General features: G+C 36.1%; 1 protein-coding gene across 2 annotated transcripts in view; it reads left to right on the top strand.

Annotated features, from left to right (window-relative positions):
* The window catches only part of KITLG (KIT ligand), a 57,498-nt gene that overhangs the window by 19,227 nt on the left and 15,341 nt on the right, over positions 1–22,930 (top strand). For both annotated transcript variants that reach the window (XM_084294215.1, XM_084294214.1), the window contains exons 2-5: positions 6,191–6,304; positions 15,104–15,166; positions 19,541–19,720; positions 21,859–22,021. In XM_084294215.1, coding sequence (XP_084150341.1) covers positions 6,191–6,304; positions 15,104–15,166; positions 19,541–19,720; positions 21,859–22,021 — 520 coding nt within the window. The remainder of the gene's footprint in view (positions 1–6,190; positions 6,305–15,103; positions 15,167–19,540; positions 19,721–21,858; positions 22,022–22,930) is intronic.

The following is a 22,930-nucleotide window of genomic DNA, read 5'->3' as shown; positions in this document are numbered from 1 at the left end:
CAAGATCTGGATTGTGGGAAAGAATAGTGAGATTCATCATTGTTTCAGCACAATAAGACCTTGTATCCTAAAGTTGTCTGTCTCAGGAAGACCATGTTCATATGTTTGCAGAACTAGGGAATGGTTTCTCCTTCTGACTGAAGAACATAGTGAAGAAAAGTTAGTTCTATATTAGCATTTAGCAGGTTTAGAATATTTTTATCCCTTGACTCAAATAGAGTGATTTCTGATTCGTTGACAGTATAGCTTGGAAGGAAACAAGGTTTATAAGCATCTGGATACAGCAACTGGCTTTTCCTTTTCACATGCAGCTGGTAGAGTCCAGCAAGTGCCACTTTGGCATTATGGCATCAAATGGACAATTACCTGAAAAATACTGGTTTTATCAGTTGTCATTAGGCATTCCTGAAGCCACCCACTGGAAAATAAATGAATCTGCAATGGTTAGGGGGGAGAGGTTTTATGGTTGGGAATTTTATGGAAAGTCAATTATAGGATGTTACACATAGATGAAACAGCTATGAAAGCAGGTTGCCTGCTCAATTCATCTGAACATAAGGGGCAAGAGTACCTTTCCCTACTTATGTTTGTAACAATAACTCATTAATTTCCTTCCTCTTTACCCCCTATAGTACATTTGTATCATGTGTTTTAGATAGTATATGCAGAATTAGTTAGAAAAGTTTTCTGCATTTTGTAAGTACTTAGACAATATTAAATGTCTAAAGAATTTCAAAGCTTACTCAGCAAGAGTAACTGGTCTTTCTGTAGCCTGTGTTTAAATCAGAATCAAAATAAGTTGCATCGATGTTCTCTAATGAATTTTGTTTACTTTTACCATCATTCTCCCTACTACATCAATGTTGAAAAAATGAAGAATATCCGTCACTAGAAAAGTATGCATCTGCTTTTTGTAATCATAACAAAGCATTTAGGGTGTGATCCAGAGATTCCTAGTTGTCTCATCCCAGCAGGGTGACTCACTTAGCTGGAGATAGGCTCCATTTTGTTCAATGGACTGCCAGAAGGTTGTTCAAGAAAACTCTCATGTTGACTGGGGAGCTTCCCAGAAGTCAGGGTGCCCAGATGGAATAGCATGTGCAAGACGAGGATATACATAAATGTTCTGATGCCTGTGCAGTGAATGTCTGTGTATGTGTGTGTGTTTTTTTCCCCTCCTCTACATAACAAATTTCCAGTGCAAAATGCACAATTTTTCTTAAAAAAAAAAAAAAAAAAAAAGGGGGGGGGGGGGGAGGGGGGAGAGAGAAGCAGTCAGAAATACTTATGTATCCCCCTTCTAACAAGGAAGATGTCACAGGTGGAAAAGTACCTTATTTGGTAATTAGGAGGTAGATACCATACAAACAGATCCCAGCTCCTGTGAGCTGAAATTACTGTGGTTGGAGGAAGTTTAACCTAGATTTGCCACTCATTAGTGACCACCTTAATCTATAGGCTATTATATTCTGTGAGACTAGTACCAGCCTTCTGAAGGACAGTAAAGGTTGCATACTGGACTTAGTGCTATGCATTATTCAGCATTCTTGCAATGGCTCCTCTAACTACACTGAAGTTATCTCCTGGGTACCTGAGAGTATGAAGGAAACTTTCCAGTTCAAAACTTACTTGCCAAAATTAGTTGGTTAAAAACAGTTTTTCCATGTTTTTAATTGTCTCTAACACAGCTGAATAACTACATCCCTCAGTAGGCATATCAAATAATTATTGTACTTTTATGCTTTGGATACTTTTTCTGTGAAAAAATAAAAGGGGGGTGGGGGAGGCAAGAAAGATCTTTTTTTCCTATTTTCATTTTCTGTTTGTTACAAAATTTTCTGTTTCTTGTTACAAAAGGCTTTTTAAGATATGAAATTGTTAGCTATCCATTTTTTAGGTACAAACATTAAGTTAGCTATCCATGACTATCCAAGCCAATGCTGTCTATAGCAGAGGTTCACAAGCTGTGCCTCAGCAAAGCAGCATGAACAAAGTAGCCTGAGGAGCCAATATTGAGATGTTCCCACCCCAGCATTAGAAGAAGTATAAAAAATATATATATAAAAAAAAATATAAAAAAAATGGAAAGCTTGGTCCAGGGTGAATACTGTTCTACATTGTCAGCTAATCCTGCTTCAGCTGTGTCTTATTTGTGGTTAGTTGGTTTACTCAAGAAACTGAAGTGAAAAGTTCTGTGGCTAACTTGCTCTGAATGCAAGAAACTGTAAAATGTAGAACCTGTTCATCTGTGCAGTTTCTATCTCTCCCTGTGCTTAATTATTTTTTCATTTTATTATTTCCATTTGATTTTGATGATTTCTTCCTAGTTATAATTAATTTTTTTTTCAGTATGAAATAGATATTTGGAAATATCCAGACTTGCCAATGTTTTGCTTATTTAGCAATGCGGTTTTCCCCTTTCTGCTTTTTCACTTAAGAATCTAGCTGCACATTAACCAGGGTAATTGAATATCTTGGATATCATACTGTGAAAAAGTGGCAAAGACATTCATTCATCAGCCTTTGTCAACACTCCAGATCATAAGTGAACAACCTGAATGAAAAAGTTGTTGATTTACAACTGAAATGACAGCCTTCAACACACTAGCTAGCTAGGCCTCTAAAAAACTGTTAATTGAAATTATAGATTGTGGCAATGATAAAAATCTTTTGCAGAATGATTTGTATATAATACAATTTTTTAATCTGAATTATCCTTTCTAGTCTAATCTTTACATTTTTTTTTCCAAAAGCAAGTTTTAGAAATCTCTTAAATTCAGCATTTAAGAGATTTCAGAACATGAAAACAATTGAATAACACTGACTTTTTTTAAACTAATATAGAACAAGGCCCTATGGTATAGAGGTGTTTATGATAGGTAATGTGATGATGTGTGATTAAATCCTGTGGCCAACTTTGAAAATATCATTTTAGCTGAGAAGTAATTATAAATGGAAATCTGTTATGACTGCTGTGTGGGTAACTCTCATTTATGCTTAGTAAAGTGTAAAACTGGAATCTCTATTTATAAAGTTGTTGTTTAAGCTTCCCTTTTGTTCTGTCTTTGATTTAATTCAGTCTATTCAAGTTTTGCTCAAACAGCAGGTTTGGTCATTAGTAAATAACACAGAAATAGCATAGCTCTTTGATCTCTTCAGTCCTTACGAACAATGTGCCTATAGGCATGTGTAATATAAATATTTTGTAAGTGCAAATAATTAAAAGATTTTGGATGATAGGCATGTTGAAACTAGCAGTATTTTTCAGACTTTCAGTTCCTGTTGGATGACATAGGACAAATAAGCAAGAAAAACCTCAAATCATCTCAAAATTTACAACACATTTGTTTTTAACAGCAGTCATAAAAATGACTGTGCTTTTAAATCCCATTACTTCCCCGGGCCAAAAAAAAAAAAAAAAAAGCATTGCATTCTTATTGATTTGCATAATTACAAAATAAGTGGAGATTTTTAAACTTCATCTATGGATTGTCCTTTTGCGTCACAAAGTATGAAAATCGACAAGATACATCAGAGTTCTCTAGTCTTATTTAGAGTGTGCTGCTGTTTGTTTTCATAATACTGAGTTGATCTGGAAAACAAACAAACAACACACTATTTCCAATGAATGAATTTTGTTACTTTTCTGATTTTTAGATAGGTCAAATTCTGTGCTATGACACTGACACAAGTCAGAGAAAAAAATTCCATCTTCCTTTACTTACTTCTATCTTTCTCAATTCTGAGGAACCAAATAAAGAAATCAGTGACTTCTGGCATGGACTCCATCTCCATAGAACAAATCAGGAAAACATCCCTGATCCTCGGGAAGTGTAATTGTTAGTGACTGTTTAACTCTGAAGATAAAACAATACATATATATATAATGTACATACTTATAATGTATATATTATGTATATGTATTTACTTGAAAACAGTATAGCTAGTCCATTTCATTATCTAAATTTATTGTCTTTTTTACAACAATTTTGTTCAAAAAATTGCAGTGGGAAAGTAGTCTCTTAACTGAGGTCCCCTTTGCTTTCCTCTTCAATTCTGCAGCTTATATGCAGAGGGGGAGATGTTTCTCTGACCAGTTAAAGCTAGTTCTCTCTAAGCTTTGAGGTCATATACACGAATTTTGCAAGGAGCTCTCAAAGGTCCTTTCAGAGACTGACAGCATCCTGGTCACTTCTACATGCAAAATAGAGAGCAGAGGAACAAACACAATGAGGTCGGCCAAATTACTCAAGAGGAGGAAAATCAGCAGAACCAGGCCCCCACATTCCAAGTCTCACTACCCTTTCATCAGAAAGCCAGAAATAGACACAGAGTTGTTGTCTTTTGTGTCTCAAGCGTCACTCTGAGTCTGACAGCTTCATCTCCCAAGAGCTTGGATTGTTTCTGTTTGCACAATTTCAAAGCTTTGTGTGGTGTATTTTTTTTTTATTTATTTTTTTTAAAGAATATTAGGTAACTCACTTCACACTACTTCTACTATTTTCTCCCGGTGATTATTGTACAAATATAACCAGGCATTTCTGCTGTCTCTGTGTATGGGTACTCACTCTTCCATGATTTTGTAGTTAGCTAGATTAGAAAGCTGGACTGCTTAAAGGATCGTGCAGTAACAAGAATGGAAGTTGTCTGCTTGTTACAGCTTACTCAGCCATCTCACTAGTGACAGCATGGGAGAAGAGAAGACAAAAGGCCAGACTATCCTTTTCAGCTGCAGCCCACACTGAAGTTTTGCCTAAATAAGTCAGGAAGCCGTAGTCTAAGAAAGCAATTGACAAGTTTTACTTGAGATATAAGATATATGTAAGATTTAAGAAAGAGAAGAGAGAGATTTACTTGTTGTTTAATAATTCTGGGTAAAGTGCCTGGCACTGTTCTCTCATGTTAATAATGTAGCTTCCAAGCAATCTTAATTTTCATGCTTCTTTAGCCCTTCTAGGTTACTATAATGATATTCAGTACTTTAAATCTGTAATTTTATCTCTCTGCTTTTGTAAAGAACTTCATCCCTGCTGTTTGATTTGCATTGGTTTTAAACTGAGGGGTGAGGAAGTCCAGGCTGAAGGTGTGAGCCTTCTACCTGATGCAGAGAACAGATGGGCCTGAGATGTGTCACAGTTCGTGCAGAAGCAAATGCTGGTCCCAGTCCTGCCCTTTTGGAGGCTTGGGAGCCTGCACAGGCAAATTCCATACTTGCAGTATATGTACACATCATTGACTGTTGTTGACAGCTTCAGTCAGCTGGCACAAGAAGCTTTATAACCAGAGGCAACTTTTGATTATCCATAACTTAGATGCTTTAACATTCTGGAAATAAAGATCTACAGCTTAAACTTGGCACAGGTCTCTGTGGAAAACCAGCAAAGCAAAGGAACAGCAGAAGGTGATGGAAGTTAGGCAATGTAGCCAAGGAGACACCCAGGTGCATTACAGCTAGTTCTAGTTATCTGTTCTGTCCGAATCTCACAAGCCTGTTTAAGTACATTACATTGTTCTTCCAATAGGATTTAGTGAGAAGGGTATTTTCAAAGCCAAGCTACTGCTACCGATAGGCCAGGGTATGTCACTTAGGAAAAATAAAAATAAAAATAAAATTAAAAGGTATTGCTGTTTAAGACCTCAGTATTTGGGCAGGGCCAATTATGGTTTTGCTTACAGTTTAAGTTTGTAAATGTAATGGCTGTGATGAAAACTTTTGCCTTTTATCTTGCTGTGGTCTGTTACCATTTTGTTCCTTATCATCCATTATCACATTAGAGACACAGGTTTATTGAATACTTTATCAGATGAAAGACAAGCATTTAGTTAGTTTTATATCGATGATGAAGAATATAGTGATTTTTTCTCTTCTTTGGCATCTGTTAACTTTGCAGAATCTTACCTAGGCAATTAAGTCCAGCAGGATTCCGCGTAAGCAATCTGACAGCTCAATAAGTTTTCCATTATTACTCTAAAGATACTTTCTTCCACAAAAGATCAATTAAGTGCATTTCTGTGGACCCCTGCCATATAGCAGTATGAGTACATGCTCGTGAAAGATGGAAAGTATTGTTGCATCTTGACTTCATATATGAAAAACATTGCTACAGTCTCTTATTACTTTGTTTGGAGATTACTCACTTTTTTTTTTTTTATTTCCTTTTTTTTTTTTTTTTTTTTTTATTAAATATAGACTTGGATTATCACTTGCTTTTGTCTTCAACTACTCCTACTTAATCCTCTTGTCAAAGCCCAGAGTTCCTGCGGGAATCCAGTGACAGATGATGTAAATGACATTGCAAAATTGGTAAGTAGCTTTTATTTTAAATTATTCTTTATGTTAAACAATAATCATTGGATAATGGCCTTACATTTTTAAGGAAAGTTAACAAATCTAGATTGGAACTAGAAGAATGCTTAAAAAAAAATAAAAATCCATTAACATCTGTCACTTGATCAAAACCAAAACCTTTGTTGCAGAGAATGGAAAATAGTTTCAGCACATATAAAAAGTGACTTTGACCAATTTAGAGTATATATACATATGTGTTTTGTTGTCTCCAAACTTGCATAAAAACTGTCAAAAGTTTTGATTCCTCAAACATTCTCGGGGAACAGACTGTTTCCCATATAGATGAAAGACTACTGTCTTTGTGTTGTTGACATGTAGGGAGTAGACTGATGACAAACAACATGAAAATGAAACACAAGTCTTTACCTTAGTTTTCTAGGAAACTTGTACCATATATAAAAAATAATGTGATATTAAATATCTTTGTGGCAATCAAAGCAATAATGACTGAACAACTCTTACAATCTTAGGTGTGAGTAGGCTACAAAGAATATTCTATATTTCTGTTTCTACTTGCTTTGTCATACCAAGAACTTTAAATCTGAAGGATTGACAGCTGCATCTGTAAATCAACTTAAGTACATTTTAACTGTTACTTAGCTGAACACTGCATTCACCTGAAAAACTGCATCTTCACGTGTGAAGTCAGTTGGTGTTTGACTTTACTAAAGTCATTGATTATGTTGACTTACAGTACCACAGGATCTAGCACCAGTGTTTTTAAGAAATACCATGTACTGAACATTTAAAAAACATACCTGCACTTACATATTGTCTTCAGCTGAAAATTATGACTGTGTTGTGGAGAAACAGTTGCAAGACTGGAGTTTATGCTATCAGACACTTAATTTGGAGTCCCTAGCATTTGCTGCCACTGCAATGTTTTTGTTTTCTTTGGGCATTGTTATATGCATTGGCACATAGTGCAAATCTCTGGGGGTCCTCTATAGTCCTTCTCAAATGCTCACTGCTTCACATTAGTCCCTTTAGGCATAAGTCTGAAGTATTGGCATGTTTTTTTTTTTTATGATAATATTTCATCTCTTGAAAGAGTATTAAGCTTTGATTTAAAACTGTTGAAAGCATGACAGAGCAACAAAAATCCTGTGAGGGCTGATGAAATTGTCTGGGACAAGGTCAGCAGTAACTTTTTGTCAATTATATATCCTCAGAACACATGATTTGACTTTCCCTTTAGTACAATTTAAACTTCAAGTATGTGTAAATACAGATAACAAAAATTTGTATCCAGCTTGAGCAATCACACTTTCCTTTTATGATACACTATGACATACACCTAATACTACAAAAATCAATTTGTTTTTTTTTGTTTGTTTGTTTTGACTGTGATTTTTCCATATCATATTCCTGCATCTTCCTCCTGTCTAGTCCAGCAACTGCAGTTCTTGCACATACCCCTGCAGCACTACATATCCATACCCCACCTTCCTTCACACTTCTTCACCTCTCTCCACATACAACCTTATTGCTAGCTCCCTCCCATGGCCCCTGGGCATGAGGCCTACCTGGGCAATGTTCTGAGCTCCTACCAGGTTCACATCCCTTTTTACTTGGGCTGCTGGCTGGAAGGAAGGAGTTCAGGTGGTGAATATTTTGGTGCATGTGCACTGCTTGTCCTGGAAGAAAAACCCTGCCTACTGTCTGGCTTGCACTACCCTTCTGATGTTGCCAAGACTGAGCATAACACAACTGGGCTGAGCTCCTCTGCCACTCCTCAGTGAAGATGCTGTACTGTTCTCCTGACTTCACAGAATCACAGAATTGTCTAGGTTGGAAGAGACCTCAAGATCATCGAGTCCAACCTCTGACCTAATGCTAACAAGTCTTCCACTAAACCATATTGCTAAATTCAACATCTAAACGTCTTTTAAAGACCTCCAGGGGTGGTGACTCAATCACTTCCCTGGGCAGCCCATTCCAATGCCTAACAACCCTCTCAGTAAAGAAATTCTTGCTAATATCCAACCTAAAACACCCCTGGTGCAACTTTAGCCCGTTCCCCCTCATCCTGTCACCAAGCACATGGGAGAATAGACCAACCCCCACCTCACTACAGCCTCCTTTAATGTACTTTTGAAGAGCAATAAGGTCGCTCTTACCTATATGCCTTTCATATCTCTTTATAGAATGCAAAATTTTGGTGAAGTTAGCTAAAAGCTTCAAAGATGTTTTGCGTGTGAGAAATAACAGACAGATACAGAGAATGCCAAGGCTGAACACCAGACACCTGAGTTCTATTTGTTTTGAGTGTTTGAAGATGTTTTGATGAGACTCCGTTTCCCTGTTTTGTCTGTGTATATTAATATTTGCATGGATTTTTTGTGCAAAAATCATTTCCATAAAGTCTGAGCTGAAGAGATAATGTGGAAATAACTGTAGGATCTTAAATTTAGTATAAGAACTCTTGGTTTTTATTAGACTGACTGTTTTTATAAGAGAAGGCCGAAACTCACAGAGAATGCTGACTAACCATATTATCTAGCTGAAAAGAACAGTTATTCCAAATACTGTTAAAACTATATTTGCTATAAATTTGTTATCAAATTTTTGACAGAAAATCATGGCTGCATCATGAAGCTTTCATCATTGAAAGCAACAATATCTACCTGAACTCCTAAATGATCTTTTCTTCCCATCCTACTTCTATTAGTCTTAGGAACTGTCTACAAAAACCACTGTGTGTGCACTGTAGAATGATTCCTGAACTATTTTAAAACAAACAAACAAACAAACAAACAATAAATAAATAAATAAAATCTAGCCTAGGTGCTGCTCAACATGGCTATGTACATTTGGTCTGGGTAAATGTCTGTAGTTCTTCTAATACCTGGAGCAGACCACTGACAATTGTAGCATTTCTGCATAGCACTGTATTTTTGTATATTAGCATATCTGGATTAATTAAAGAGAAACTTTGTTTTCAGAATGGATGGGTAGCAAAAGATTTGGAAACAGGCCTTCAAGAAGTATTTGTTTTGTATTTATGATTTTTTTAATGTTACATGGAGTATATCCTTAGTATATACAACATGGACTCCAAGATGTTTGCTTAAAAATTTAGTTCAGGCAGGGCCTATGACTCTTGTAAATTACTATAAATATCGTGTACCATCTGCATTTTGAAACAAAATATGCTGATTAAATTGAGAAATTATATTCTGAAGATTTGTCTTCAGTTTTAGGCATAGCCTGCATAGGTGACCGAGTTCTTTATAGGCCTTTATAGATCTATTTCTTCACTGATCCAAAGATTTTATGCCAGTAGAATATTGTGTCTTTAATCACTTTCTTCCCCTTTCACACTGAGAACAAACTGTAGGATTTCCCAGAAGGAGCTGGGGATTTCACAGAAGCTAATATTATTGTATGTACTGTTATTGCCGATGGTTATTGTTATGTTATTATACAAAGGCTTTTAGTAGATCTTTATCATGCTTGCTGAGAACATTGTAGAATGGCAGTCATTTCTACAGGCTTTATTCTTGGCCACACTGGCATGTTCTTTGGACTCTTTTGTTCAAAGTCATGTATCTAGTCCAGTATCTGTGTGAGATAACTTACTGTTCAGCAGTAATACTCAGGTACCATCATTTATCTTAGGATGTAGGCCTGTCTTCCTCACAAACATTCAGACATCATCTTAGATTCTGTATGGACTGAATCTTCCACATGGGAGGGCTATGAGTTCTTCATCTCCCCCAAATGTTATCCTTTTCTGTGCCTTTTTCTTCTCACTGTAAAGTAATAACACTTAATAATAATAATAATAATCTCTCCAGCTATTCAGGTCTATAATAAAGGTGTCCATTTTGGCTCTTGCCACTTCTCAAATGCTTATTAAGTTCACTTCTAATGCTATTTTTTTTTCCATCATAAAATGAAAAAAAGTGTTTATGTAGCTTTCTGTCTATACAAAAACATCTTTCTTCCAGGTTCTTGGTGAATTAAAATCCAGTCTACTGAAAAGTCTTTTTCTGCCTTCAGCCTCTACAGTTTTGCCCTTCTGTCTGTTCATTGTGCTGTTCTGACCATATATCTTCTACTCATTTCCCTTAAGCTGTTTATCTTTCGTTTTATGATCAATGGCGAGCTTCTTGGTTTGTCTTCAAAGGCACTATTTACACTGCCTGTGAAGTTGTAACACATTCTGGATTTACATGCTTGTTGTAGCATCTTCTAAATATTTCCTGGTTTCTTGTGGCTGTGTTCTGTTAAACTATTGTATTCTAGGAAAATGAGAAGAACATTCCCCAGTCAAAACTTTCTGTGAATGTAAATCAGGCACGTCTACTAAGCCTATGCTGGTGGAGAATAAATAAGACACACTGTTCAGTGCCCGAAAATGTGGTTCATTAGCTTAATCAATTTCATGTTGAATAAGAAACTGAGGACAGATGTATGGTGTAACTTGCTTTCATTGGTGTTAAACTGTATTTTCACTAGCATCATACTAGACTCTTAGCAAAAGTTATAGAAAGGAGGAAGAGATTCGATAAAATGAAGGTTTCTGAGTATTAACAAACTTAAGACCAAAACAGACGATTAATACAAAAATTACTTGTAGTATTTTCTGTAAGATTAAATTTATTGAAATCTTTATAATGTAATTTTGTAGTATGTAGAAGATGTCCTAAATAACAGCATTTTCAGAAGAAAAGAACAATTCAAAAATCTTTTTATTTTTAAATAGAGAGAACTTTAAAAGAACATAGTTTCATACCTATAGAGAATTAAGGTATTTAGAGAGTATTCATTCTGCATCACAAATCATTTGAACTGCTGCCTCTTTTTAAATGAAGACGTCTGGAGGAAAACACATTACTTGATGAACAAATGTTCCATATTATAAAACTGTAATTGCAGCACCTGTCGGTAAAGCCTGTCCCCATTGTTCTTTTCAACATAGAAAGTCAGCATAAAGCTATGGTACTACATTACTGTAATTGTGGCTTTGATTTTGCATAAGAATGTATGGAATGGATCCAACTCTACTGAGTGAAGGGATTACAAACAAAAAAAAAAAAAGGCAGGGTGGGGGGGGAATCCAGTGTTTTTATCCTGTGCAGATAATCTGCCAGTATGGATGTAAGAAGTGTGAACAGAAATCGTTACCATGTTGTCTTAAGCCAAATGATAAAGATTTAATTAACTGCTTCATTAGCAGATGAGGTAAAGTAGATTGCAGAGATGATGTACAGAAAGTGGAAGCTCCTGCAGAAAAAGAAAAGCTGAGGATGCAAAGAGGGAAGAAGCAGATGTATTCAAGATGGGAAAAAAATAGGAATGAGGATGAGAGAAATGAGAGTTAGAAATGGAAAAGGAAAGTAAGTTTTTCCATCATGTGCCTCTGAATAAAAAAGAAATAATTTACAACAGCAAATGGTAATATTTACTGTAGACTTACTTAATCGTACAAAAAGTATATTTGTGTTATGCAATGTTAAGGGTGCTGTATTAAATATTGAAACCTCTGTATGTCAAAGGGAATCTTACATTCCCCAGTTTTTATTACACCTAGGAATATAGAACTTAATATTGCTTTTATATGAATTTAAAGACTTAAGTTCACTATTCTTCATGTCTGGAAAGAATATTTTGATCTCAGAGCCTGATAAAATTTCTACAACTATACCAACCACTAAATCAGAGAAATTTGGGGGGCAATTTAATTGCAGTGTAGGGTTATTTTTGTTGTACATGTTACTTTCCAAGACTATCATAAAAAATGTTACTCTTTTATAAAACAAGGAAGATTATGCAGGCAGGTAATTTGTTACCCTCCAGATTTGTCACTGTACTTTAGGCCTTGTGTAAGGGAACTGAAAGGCTGTTCCAGAACTCAGAAAGTTTCAATGGACAGTCATGCTTCATCCTCCTTTGCTCAGGCAGCTCACAGCCCTTTTGTCCATTGTGCTGCTCCTGGTTGGGAACTGCAGCAGCCAGCCACCTTGGTAAGCAGAATACTTTCTGCCTTTGTGCACAGGTGCAAAAAATGTGTGTAGCCATGTTTGACCCTTTTTTGGCCCACACTCTCACTCCTGCATAAGGATAATTCCGCAGTTAAAAAGCAAGTGGTTACTTTTGGATCGGTGGTTGGCCTTCAACAAAATATCAAGATTCATTTCAGGAAAGTAAGACAGCTGAAATGCAAGCTTTAGTTCAAACATGTTCTTCACTCTTACATCAGGGGCTCTAGCCCGTTTGCTGTGAGTGAATTGGGAAGTCGAACTGGTACACAAATTTAACTACCTCACTTTGACTGAGCTCTCATCTTTTATCATTAGCAGAGCATCTGGCATGTGGAGTTCAATCAATAAAACTTTAACTAATTGTTATGTCTTGAGGTAGGGCATGTACTTTGTGTTTGACACCTTCCCCCCTCACTGATCTTCATTTTTAATAATAAGTTCAAAAATATCTTTTCTGATTCACAGTCTGTCAAGAAAAAAAATATTTGAGACTGAGCTGTATTCTCCAGGTTTGTTTGAGGAGCTGTAAGAGTGCTTGGGCAGTTACATTTTTTAACTGTGCATGAAAAGTGCTTGACAGGCTCTGATGCCAGTAAAGTAGATTGTATACATAATGCATATCAATTCTTGTAGTGTTCATTGATTTGGAACAAATTTAATCTTCCAGTGACCTTTCTTAAAGAACAGTAGTTTTGCTGACATTGCTAAGTACTGAATCCCCCTAGAGTGAGTAGGGGAAACTTTGCACACAGAGTAGCATCTTCACTATCTTTGCTGGTTGAAGTGTTGCTAATCCTACCTCTCTAGGCACGCAAAGGAAGCTGGAAAGAAACTGCATTATCTATTAATGTCAGGGTGGTTTTAGAGCAAGAAAAAAAAAAGAGTGGATAAGAATTTAGAATAAATCAGACAATTTCAAGATGCTCTAAAGAAAGAACAAATGTATTGCAATAATTTTCACTATTTTTAGTATCTTGAATCAATTCCTCAAAAATCCAGGTAAACAGAATTTGATATAGAGATTTTTAGTGGCACTTCTGCAGCTGCTGCTTTGGGAATATGTGGTTATAAAAATAAAAATAAATAAATAAATAAATAATTGATCTATGGAAATGAATTCATGGTGGTTATTTTTATAAAACCTGTTTTTTTGTTGCTGTAGAAGAAAGCCAGAGGTCACTGAACTCAGGGACTGTGTTTCAGTCCATGGTGTAAAAAAAAAAAAAATGTTTGGAAGTTGCTAGTGACTGACATAAGTACTGTCCTTGATCATTTCTTGAACCTGAACATTTTGAAATTGTTATTTCAATTTTAAATTGAAACTACATTTTAATTAACAATAAAACATTCTGTTGTGTCAAACAAAATATTACCTAAAAACTGCACAGAAAGAAAAAAAAATCACTTTGCTGGTTGCTATAGCAGCAGAAGCAGAAACAGACATGACAGAACGATCTTTAACCCAAAGAAGCAGAAATGCTTTGCTGAACAAAGTGTAGATTCTCCTTCAGGAAGGGAATTATGTATATCCTTGACATCTTTTGTCTAAACGGATTTCAAATAATGTGACCATAAGGTAGGCAGGTATTTTGTTAGTTTCAAATTTACTATTTTGTTAGGTTTGTTAGGTTCAGGTATTTTGTTAGGCTAGTCGGCTGAATATGAGCTAGCGGTGTGCTGAGGTGGCCAAGAAGGCCAACGGCATCCTGGCTTAAGAAGCAGAGTGGCCAGCAGGACTAAGGAAGTGATTGTCCCCCTGTACTTGGCTCTGGTGAGGCCACACCTCAAGTACTGTGTTCAGTTCTGGGCCCCTCACTACAAGAAGGATATTGAGGGGCTCGAGCGAGTCCAGAGAAGGGCGACGAAACTGGTGAGGGGTCTGGAGAACAAGTCCTATGAGGAGCAGCTGAGGGAGCTGGGTTTGTTCAGCTTGGGGATAAGGAGGCTCAGGGGCGACCTTATCAGTCTTTATAAGTACATTAAAGGAGGCTGTAGAGAGGTGGGGGTTGGTCTATTCTCCCGTGTGTCTGGTGATAGGACGAGGGGGAATGGGCTAAAGTTGCACCAGGGGTGTTTTAGGTTGGATATTAGCAAGAACTTCTTTACTGAGCCCATTGGAATGGGCTGCCCAGGGAAGTGATGGAGTCACCATCCCTGGAGGTCTTTAAAAGACGTTTAGATGTTGAATTTAGCAATATGGTTTAGTGGAAGACTTGTTAGCATTAGGTCAGAGGTTGGACTCGATGATCATGAGGTCTCTTCCAACCTAGACAATTCTGTGATTCTGTGAAATGCCTGCTTACGTTGAAAGTTACTTGAAGGAGAAGGGCTTAGTCAAAGATTACCGGGCATGCATGTTTGGAGAAGTTCAGGTTACATGTGAATTGCCACACAAATTTTCCCAACAGTTGAAGTTTTCCATTAAAAGATGGAAATGCAGTGGAAATTCTGCAGTAGTGAATAACCTCAGACCATCACTTCTTCTCACCACATTAGTGATTTTAATTCTTCTGGGCAGTGCTGAACATGATCAGATTGGATCTGAGAAAGTTAGGAAGGTGTGGGAAGATACTTCTCTCCTGAGCAAATAAGATTTAGTTGCAATTCTATAGGAAACAGTATGTACGTTTTTGCAGCTTGTAGGTTACACAAATCTGTGTTGAATATTTGATGGATTCTGATGAATACAAAACAATGGAATGTGATGGAAGATGTCTTACTTTTTGTAGTTGGTAATAACATTTTTATTATCTATTTATTGTAGGTTGGAAATCTGCCAAATGATTATATGATAACCCTTAAATATGTCCCGAAGATGGATAGCTTGGTAAGTACAATCACTTCATGATAATTCCAATAAAACAGCCCACTAGGACCTGTGGTGGTGATAACGTTTTTAGCTAGTCCTATGGCTTAATAAGTTACAGTTGAAGGATGGTTGTTCCACTTTTGCAAGTATTCATTTAAAAGACAGGAATATATAGTGATTCCTGAAGTCACTTAAAACCTTGCTAATTACAAGAATCCTGCAAAAATATTTCTTCATATTCCATTTTTTACCATTTTCTCTGGAAAAAAAAAATACACCTAACTATGGTATTATTTCATTATGCCAATTGATTTTTCTTTTTCTTAAACAAGTTTCAAACAAACATAGTTTCTTATGAATTGTAGTTTGGAATATATCCTAAAATATCATTCTAGCTTAGAAATTGTGTTAAAGTACAGCAAACGGACTAGACAATGAAGAGAAGACCAAGTTCAGCAAATAACAGTGTCAGTAACTAAACAAATGGACAAAAAGTGAGGATGTTATTTCATTCAAACATGCTGTGAAGTTCCTTCTACACATTCTTTCTATATAACTCCATAGTTAATACATAATGATGCTTTTAAGTAAACACCTTCTGCCTTCTTTAAAATGTTATAGCCTTTTGTATTAAAAACTTTTTCATACTATCTTATTGCTTATTCTACTAAATATTTTTTCCCTATTATTTTCCCATATTTTTTAAAAGGATGGGTTGAAAATGCTCTCTTGGTTGTTGCATGCAGTGAAAAAAAAAAAAAAAAAAAAGAAAGAAAAGAAGTTGAAAATAGAAATTCTGCTGAATGCATATTCCTTAAACTTTACTCCTTTGGCAGAAAAAATCAGCAGAACAAATTCTATGGAAATCATGTGCACTAGGTCCTATATAATACAATTAAAACTAATGAAAAAATAATTATTTGCTCAAAATAACTATTACGCAGGAAGACCAGCTGCCACCATCCCCTGGTTGCAGTGCATTTTGCAATTCAGCCCTTTCAATGCCTGCTGTGATGAGCATCAGTGGAGAGCAGCCGTAGTCTGGGTTCTGCTCCCCACTCAGGGACAAGCACTGCAGCTGCCTGGTGTGGGCTGGGCTGTGTTCTCTCTGCTGCTCTCTTGGGAAGTGTTTATGTTGTGGATGAAGAAGACCAGGGAGCCAGCTTGAGCAATGGACTCCCAGTTGTTCTCACTGCTTAACTCTTACCTCCCTCCGTGGTTTAGTGTTGGCTGCCAGTAAGTAGTTTCTTCTATAGTTTAAACGCCATGTCATCTTGCTGCATCACATCCAGAAACCTAGATCCAGTTTACATTTATGATGTGTAGCCAAGAATTAAATAGGAAGAAGAGAAGTTTAGAGCTGGGATTTCCATATTCACTCTGCTTGTACACCACATTCAGTAGTGGTGAGGGAAGGTGCAGCTCTTGGCTGCATGCCTTCCCAGGGGGAAGTATTCAGCGGTATTCATGTCCTGCTCTGCCAAATTCCTCTCTGGGGATTTCAGCTTGTGTACCACAGCACATACCACAGCAAGGGCTGACTGAATATGTAGGTTTTGCTCTGGGATCTTAAAGGTCCCTGCAAGCTGAGAAACCTAGGGCTCTGCATAAGGCAAATCTTTTGTTCAGCTTTGAAAAAACTGAAACAACACTTTTGTTGCAGTTTGCTTTTTGTTTGTTTGTTTGTTTTTTGTTTTTTGTCTTCCCCAATAGATTTCAATCTTAAATGTGTGCACAAAGTGAGAAATGTACCCAAGGTAGAAAATCTAGAATGTAAATGACTAAAGGTAGGAAAGCAGAGTGAATGCAAAGCAGATGGAAAGCCAGTGTAGTGCATGTAACAGGAACAGACTGACCTGATCCATTAAACAGAATGGTTGTTGCATTATGCACTAGCTCAAGGCATTTGAGTGGTGTTAAAAGTAGTCTTGAATAGAGCAAAGTGTGTAGTCTAACCTGAAGGTTAAAAGGCAAAGATGACAGCAGCAGGGGCTAAATTCAAAAGGAAAGATAAACTCCAAACTTTAAGATAAATGTAGAAAGAAAAAACTAAATGATGAGTACCTGCAACTACAGAGGAAGTTAGGTTTGTAAGTATTCCAAGATATAATTCCTAGTCCAAATTTACACACATAAAAAGAGCAGAGTCAAACCTCTGTTTCTCCTTGACAAATAATGTCAGTTTTAGCAGTTTCATCCCTGTGTTTGATAGGTATTGAGAAAGCACGAGAATGCATCTCTTGATTTTACTGAAAAGAAAACTTAACGCTCCCGTGAAATACAGCTTTGTAAGTCAAAACAGTTCAGCCGGAGGAGATTCTCATGCACTTGCTAAACCACAGGAACAAAACCTCAGATAAAGTTTCCAGGTTTGCAGCTCAGAGTAGCTACACCAAAGCAAAAGTAAACTTGTTTTCTGTCTCCTGATGGGAGATGGCACAATGCATGCTGCTTGAATGGAGTACATTTCAACAAACCATCTCTGATTTTTGAATCTGCCTCTCTCCTCCTGTTGTAGTGCTTGAAGGAGAAAAGGGAAGCAGAGAATCAAGCCAAACACTATCCGTTTCACATTGTGTTTCATTCCTTTTAAACTCTTGATATAATTGCAGAAAACTTGTTAGTAGTGTGTGAGAAAGTTGTACACAAAAATGAAACCTGAGGTGGAGCTAAACAATTTGTTTCCTTTCAGTTCTCTAAGCATGGAAGCCTAGTGATCTGGTTGGTCTTTGAAAGTATGGATGTTTCTTCCTCATCAAAGACATATACAGATCATGGCAGAACAGCTCTGTTACTTAGAAAGTCATTTGTCTCCAGGTAATGATATTGATAGTAGTAAATACATTTTTTTTTAGAATAAACAATCTGTATGCAGAGTTATTGCAGAAATTGACTCAAATGAGATAAGTCTAGAAACAGGTAGAGTGGCAGAATTTTCCCTTATGCTGCAGGAGGAGGTATGAATGGTCTCATTGGATGCTGCCCAGGAGGGTTGTGGAGTCTCCTTCTCTGGAGACATTCAAAACATCCATGGACGTGTTCCTGTGTGACATGACTTAGGTGTTCCTGCTCCAGCAGGGGAATTGGACTAGATGATCTTTCAAGGTCCCTTCCAATCCCTAATATTCTATGATTATGTGATTCTGTGAAATCATGGAACATTCAAAACAATTTTAGTAATACTGAAGGTACATCTTCCTTAGGGGTTGCTAGGTCAAAATCTTCATGGCTGGCAGGCTTGAACGATCATTTGACATTTTCACCAGTTGAAAAAAATTGCTCCATATGTGGAATAAATTTCCATAACATTTACTGTGAATAATGCAATATTTATTGGGAAGAGATTTCCATATACATGTTGCGATGTGACTAACATGTTACCTGCCTTTCTACTGACCATACTGGGTAAGGGCAATTTCTTTTTTTTCTTTGTTGTTGTTTTGGTTTGTTTTGGGTTTGGTTTTGGTTCTTGTTTTTGTTTTTCTGGGGAGAGTGGAACTGAGTGGCTCTTTTATTTACTTAACTGTTGTTACATAAATCCAAGTAAAATAAGTTAAAGACTCCCTGTAAGGTAACAAAATGAATGACCAGGTCCTAATCGTGTGAACAGCTGTATAAACCTTATCTGCAATCTAGCTGCACAGGAATCAGTTAAAGTGTTTGAACTCTATTCCAGTGGCACGGATGTGGCAGATACCATGACAGGTTGTGTAAAATTCTTTTGTTGTCAAGAACTCAGGAAAAGAAAGACTTTTAGGTATAGAAACTATTATTAGGAATGGCATTTAGTGAAAGCACTAAGAGAAGTTAACTGAGCTAACTAGTTCAGAGGTGGATAAAGGCACACATGGTTTTCCATAGCAAAACATCTAGGGAATTATCCTTCAGAAGAGATTTAAGAATCTTTGAGATTAACTGAGTCATGTAGGGTAACAATGATACAATTAAGACTGAGTATAGTTTTCCTATTAAAAGAATCGTGTTTTTTTTTTTTTTTTTAATAGGAAAAATATAGTTTTCCTATTAAAAAAAAAAAAAAAAAGGTCTGGAGAGAAAAAAAAGGTTAATGAAAGCATAGAAGAGGGTTCATAGTAGCATGTCCTAAGGTTCAAATTCTCAAAAGACTGATGCTTAGCATTCATTAAGAATTTAATGAAAGGATGGCATCAGACAACCATAAATATGTCAGTATCAGTGAGAATAGAAATTTTACCAAAAGGACTGAAGAAAAAGTTGACTGACACAAAAGAAGGAGATTTTTAATTTAGACATTCAAGATAATTTAAATTGGAAAGAACAATCTAATCTTTAGAACATCGAGTTGCATAACCAGCTTTTGGAAAAGTCTGATATTTAATCTACCTCTCTGTCTTTCTTTTTATCCCCTGACAGCCTAATCACTGTTGGTTGCATTTGATGGTGCCTGAATTTTCAAGGAGTCTACATAGTCTTCTCCAGAAATTTTCTGATATTTCCGATATGTCTGATGTTTTAAGCAACTATTCAATCATCAATAATCTCACAAGGATAATTAATGATCTTATGGCATGTCTAGCTTTTGATAAAAATAAGGTAATCTAATGCAGATTTGTTGGATACTTTTACTTATTTTTTTTAAATTTGTTTTCATTTCTATTGCTGTATGTCTGAAATCCTGCTTTGTTTAGAGATGCACTGAGTACATTATGCTAATGTTGGATAGTTGTCATCTCCTGTTTCAAAGAAAATGACTTACATGAAATTACAGTATATGCAAAGATCTTTATACAGTTATATAAGTAGTGAAATTACCAGCCTTAACATAATTAATTCATTCATGTCTGTTTCCAACAAGCAAAAATTTTCCTTGTACATCCAGCTTAAATTACATATTTTCCTAGTGATCTTAACGTAATGTAAAAATCATGTAGTTGAAACTATTAACATACTCTTAAAGTATGTATCACAGTTTGTGAGGCTCAGAAAGCTTCACCATGATTTAATGTAACTTTTTATACAGAGGTGCAGCAAAGACTAGAGGATATTGCTCCATTTTCATGTTTCTGTAAGCCAGCAGCAGCTGGACGATTCCATGAGTCTTTGGGTATCTGATGGATCAGACATATGAGATTCTCTAGGATGAAATTGATAGGGAAAACTTAATTTTCTAATCTCCTACCCAGCTCTAACCAGTCTATCAGTAATTAAAAATTCTGTAGTCAATGGTATTGTCTCACTGAAAAATAATGGCCCAAATTCATCATGTTTTATAGGACTAGGATTTCATCTTCCCTATGCATTTATTTTTGTCTAGAAGGTCCTTAGCTGTTGTAATCGCTTCTTTTTTCCTTTCCTTTTTCCTTTCCTTTCCTTTTCTTTCCTTTCCTTTCCTTTCCTTTCCTTTCCTTTCCTTTCCTTTCCTTTCCTTTCCTTTCCTTTCCTTTCCTTTCCTTTCCTTTCCTTTCCTTTCCTTTCCTTTCCTTTCCTTTCCTTTCCTTTCCTTTCCTTTCCTTTCCTTTCCTTTCCTTTCCTTTCCTTTCCTTTCCTTTCCCAATTCAGAATAAATTAAGTGCACAAAAATACCCAATGTCATTTGATTTGGTATAAGCTTGTAACCTTGTCATATATTGCCATTATATTTCTGAGAACTTATTCCATAATTAGATGTTCCCTATCTTTCCATTCCAAAACAAATTCTGTCCAATCTTCAATTTATTTATTTATTTTTTTTCTTCTGTATTCTTGTCATTATGATTCAGGACCCTCAACTGGAATATGATTGGGGAAAGGGAAATTTATTTTGCAGAATGAAAAAGGAAGTAAATACCCTGTAATTCACAGAAATTCAGCATTAAAGAGGAAACAATTTTGGAACCAAGAACTAGGAAAATTCCCTTGGTTTTAATTTAAAGCCGAGGGAAACCAGTTTAACCCATGTTTTTACCATTCCTATTAGGAGTAAAGAGTAGCAACCCCAGATCAAATTTGAACTGCTGTCATAAGAAACATCTGTTGTGAAAGCCAGGGTCAGGTAGAAAGAAAAAAAGAAAACAACCATAAATGATCTTAACATGGACCTCAATATTTTTGTTTAGTCTGGCATAAAAAACTTGTCTGTTAGACCTCAAAGTGATTGGGCTTCCTTGTTTATAGTCCTGTTCTTATTTTTAGGTACATTATCAGAGATCTCTGCCTGCTTCTAAGCCACAGTGTGTCCTAGCTATTGTATTCTGTTCCCTGTACTCTTACGACAATAGCTATGATTGTGTTGTGTTCCTGAATTCAGATTAAAAGGATCATGCAGAACATAAGCAAGTAATGTGAAATCAAGGTTTTGTTTATTTGTTTGTTTAATGAGTGATCTCAATTTAAAAAAAAAAAAATAATAAAAAAAATAAAAGAGAGAGAGAAGAAAAAGAGAGAGAGAAAGAAGAAGAGAAAAAAGTAAAACCTCTTCATTTTCATCATGAGATGAGAGATTGCCTTTCATTCCTTGGCATTTCTACAACCATGGATTAATATTTTATTTCTGTTTGCAAGGTTAATTTGAAATCCTCATATCAGATGTCTTGCTTGTTTTGTTAAGGTTGTATACAGCAGATTTGGTCTTCTGCAGGTTAAAAATTTAAGCTATTTTATGTCATCTTTGCATACTTTAATCATCTGTTGAGGTGATGAAATGAGAGTCTCACCTGACCCTCTTTCAAGATGAATTCTGTGTTTTACCCTAGGATTTTATAAAAGAAAATGGTCACCTTTACGAAGAACATCGCTTCTTTCCTGAGCAGTTTTTTGAGGTCTTTAACAGTACCATTGAGGTTTACAAGGAGTTTGCAGACACATTGGATAAGAATGACTGCATTCTGCCTTCAACAGTAGAAACACCAGAGAATGGTAAGATGGCTCTTGTTTTAGGGAACAGTAACTAAGTAGATAGAAATGGGTGATTTTCCTTTAATTTCAGAGATGCTGAGGATCTGAGTCTGTATCTCCATGTCTCTTTTTACTGCAAGTTAAAATTACAACCAGTACCAATGCTTGTATTTCTGTTCTAAGTAGAGTTATATCTGGCAGTAAAGCTAATGCCATCATTTCTGGTGACATCATTCCTTAATATAATCCAAATAACTTCACAATACTCTGCTCTGTTTCTTTTCATCCCAAATACATGCTGGATTGGCTTTTTACACTGCTCTTATTCTTCATCTTATCTTCTATTGATGCGCTATTTAATTTTTGTAAGGTAGAAATGGAGCTCCAGATTGCACTACTTAAAGGACAGGAAGCTAGGACAAGTTTTAAACTGGAGTACCCTCGAGTTGTCTCCATAGCTGAAAAAGGGTCATGTTTGCTTGATTTAAAAGATTTAACTTGTGTGAGGCTCTTGCAGTTCATTCTCATCCTTCCAGTAAAGAGAGGTTTTGTATTCTCTTTTCTTTTACTTTCTGTAGTGACAGCTATTAGCTGTTTTAATTAGGGCAATGTATCTAGTTGCCCAATTACACCAGTAGTAACTAGAAGTAGATCAGTGCTACAGCCTAAGAACACATTTAAAATGATTGCTTTTCCAGAATAACTATTCAGCTGCAGCTCAGTGTGTGGACACATCTGTCTCTTAATATGTTTTTTTTTTTTTTGGTTTTTTTTTTTTTTGTTTGTTTGTTTTGTTTTGTCTTATTAAAAAAAAAGCCCTGTAACTACATTTTTAGAACAGCCCTATAGCCAAATCAGAGTACTCCTATAGCCAATCATCTTATATAGAGAGAACTGTATTTTAAGTTACATAATGCTGACACACTCATT

This window comes from Netta rufina (assembly GCF_964035555.1).
Source record: "Netta rufina genome assembly, chromosome: 1".
NCBI lineage: Eukaryota > Metazoa > Chordata > Aves > Anseriformes > Anatidae > Netta > Netta rufina.
This window is presented reverse-complemented; position numbering and strand designations above follow the sequence as displayed.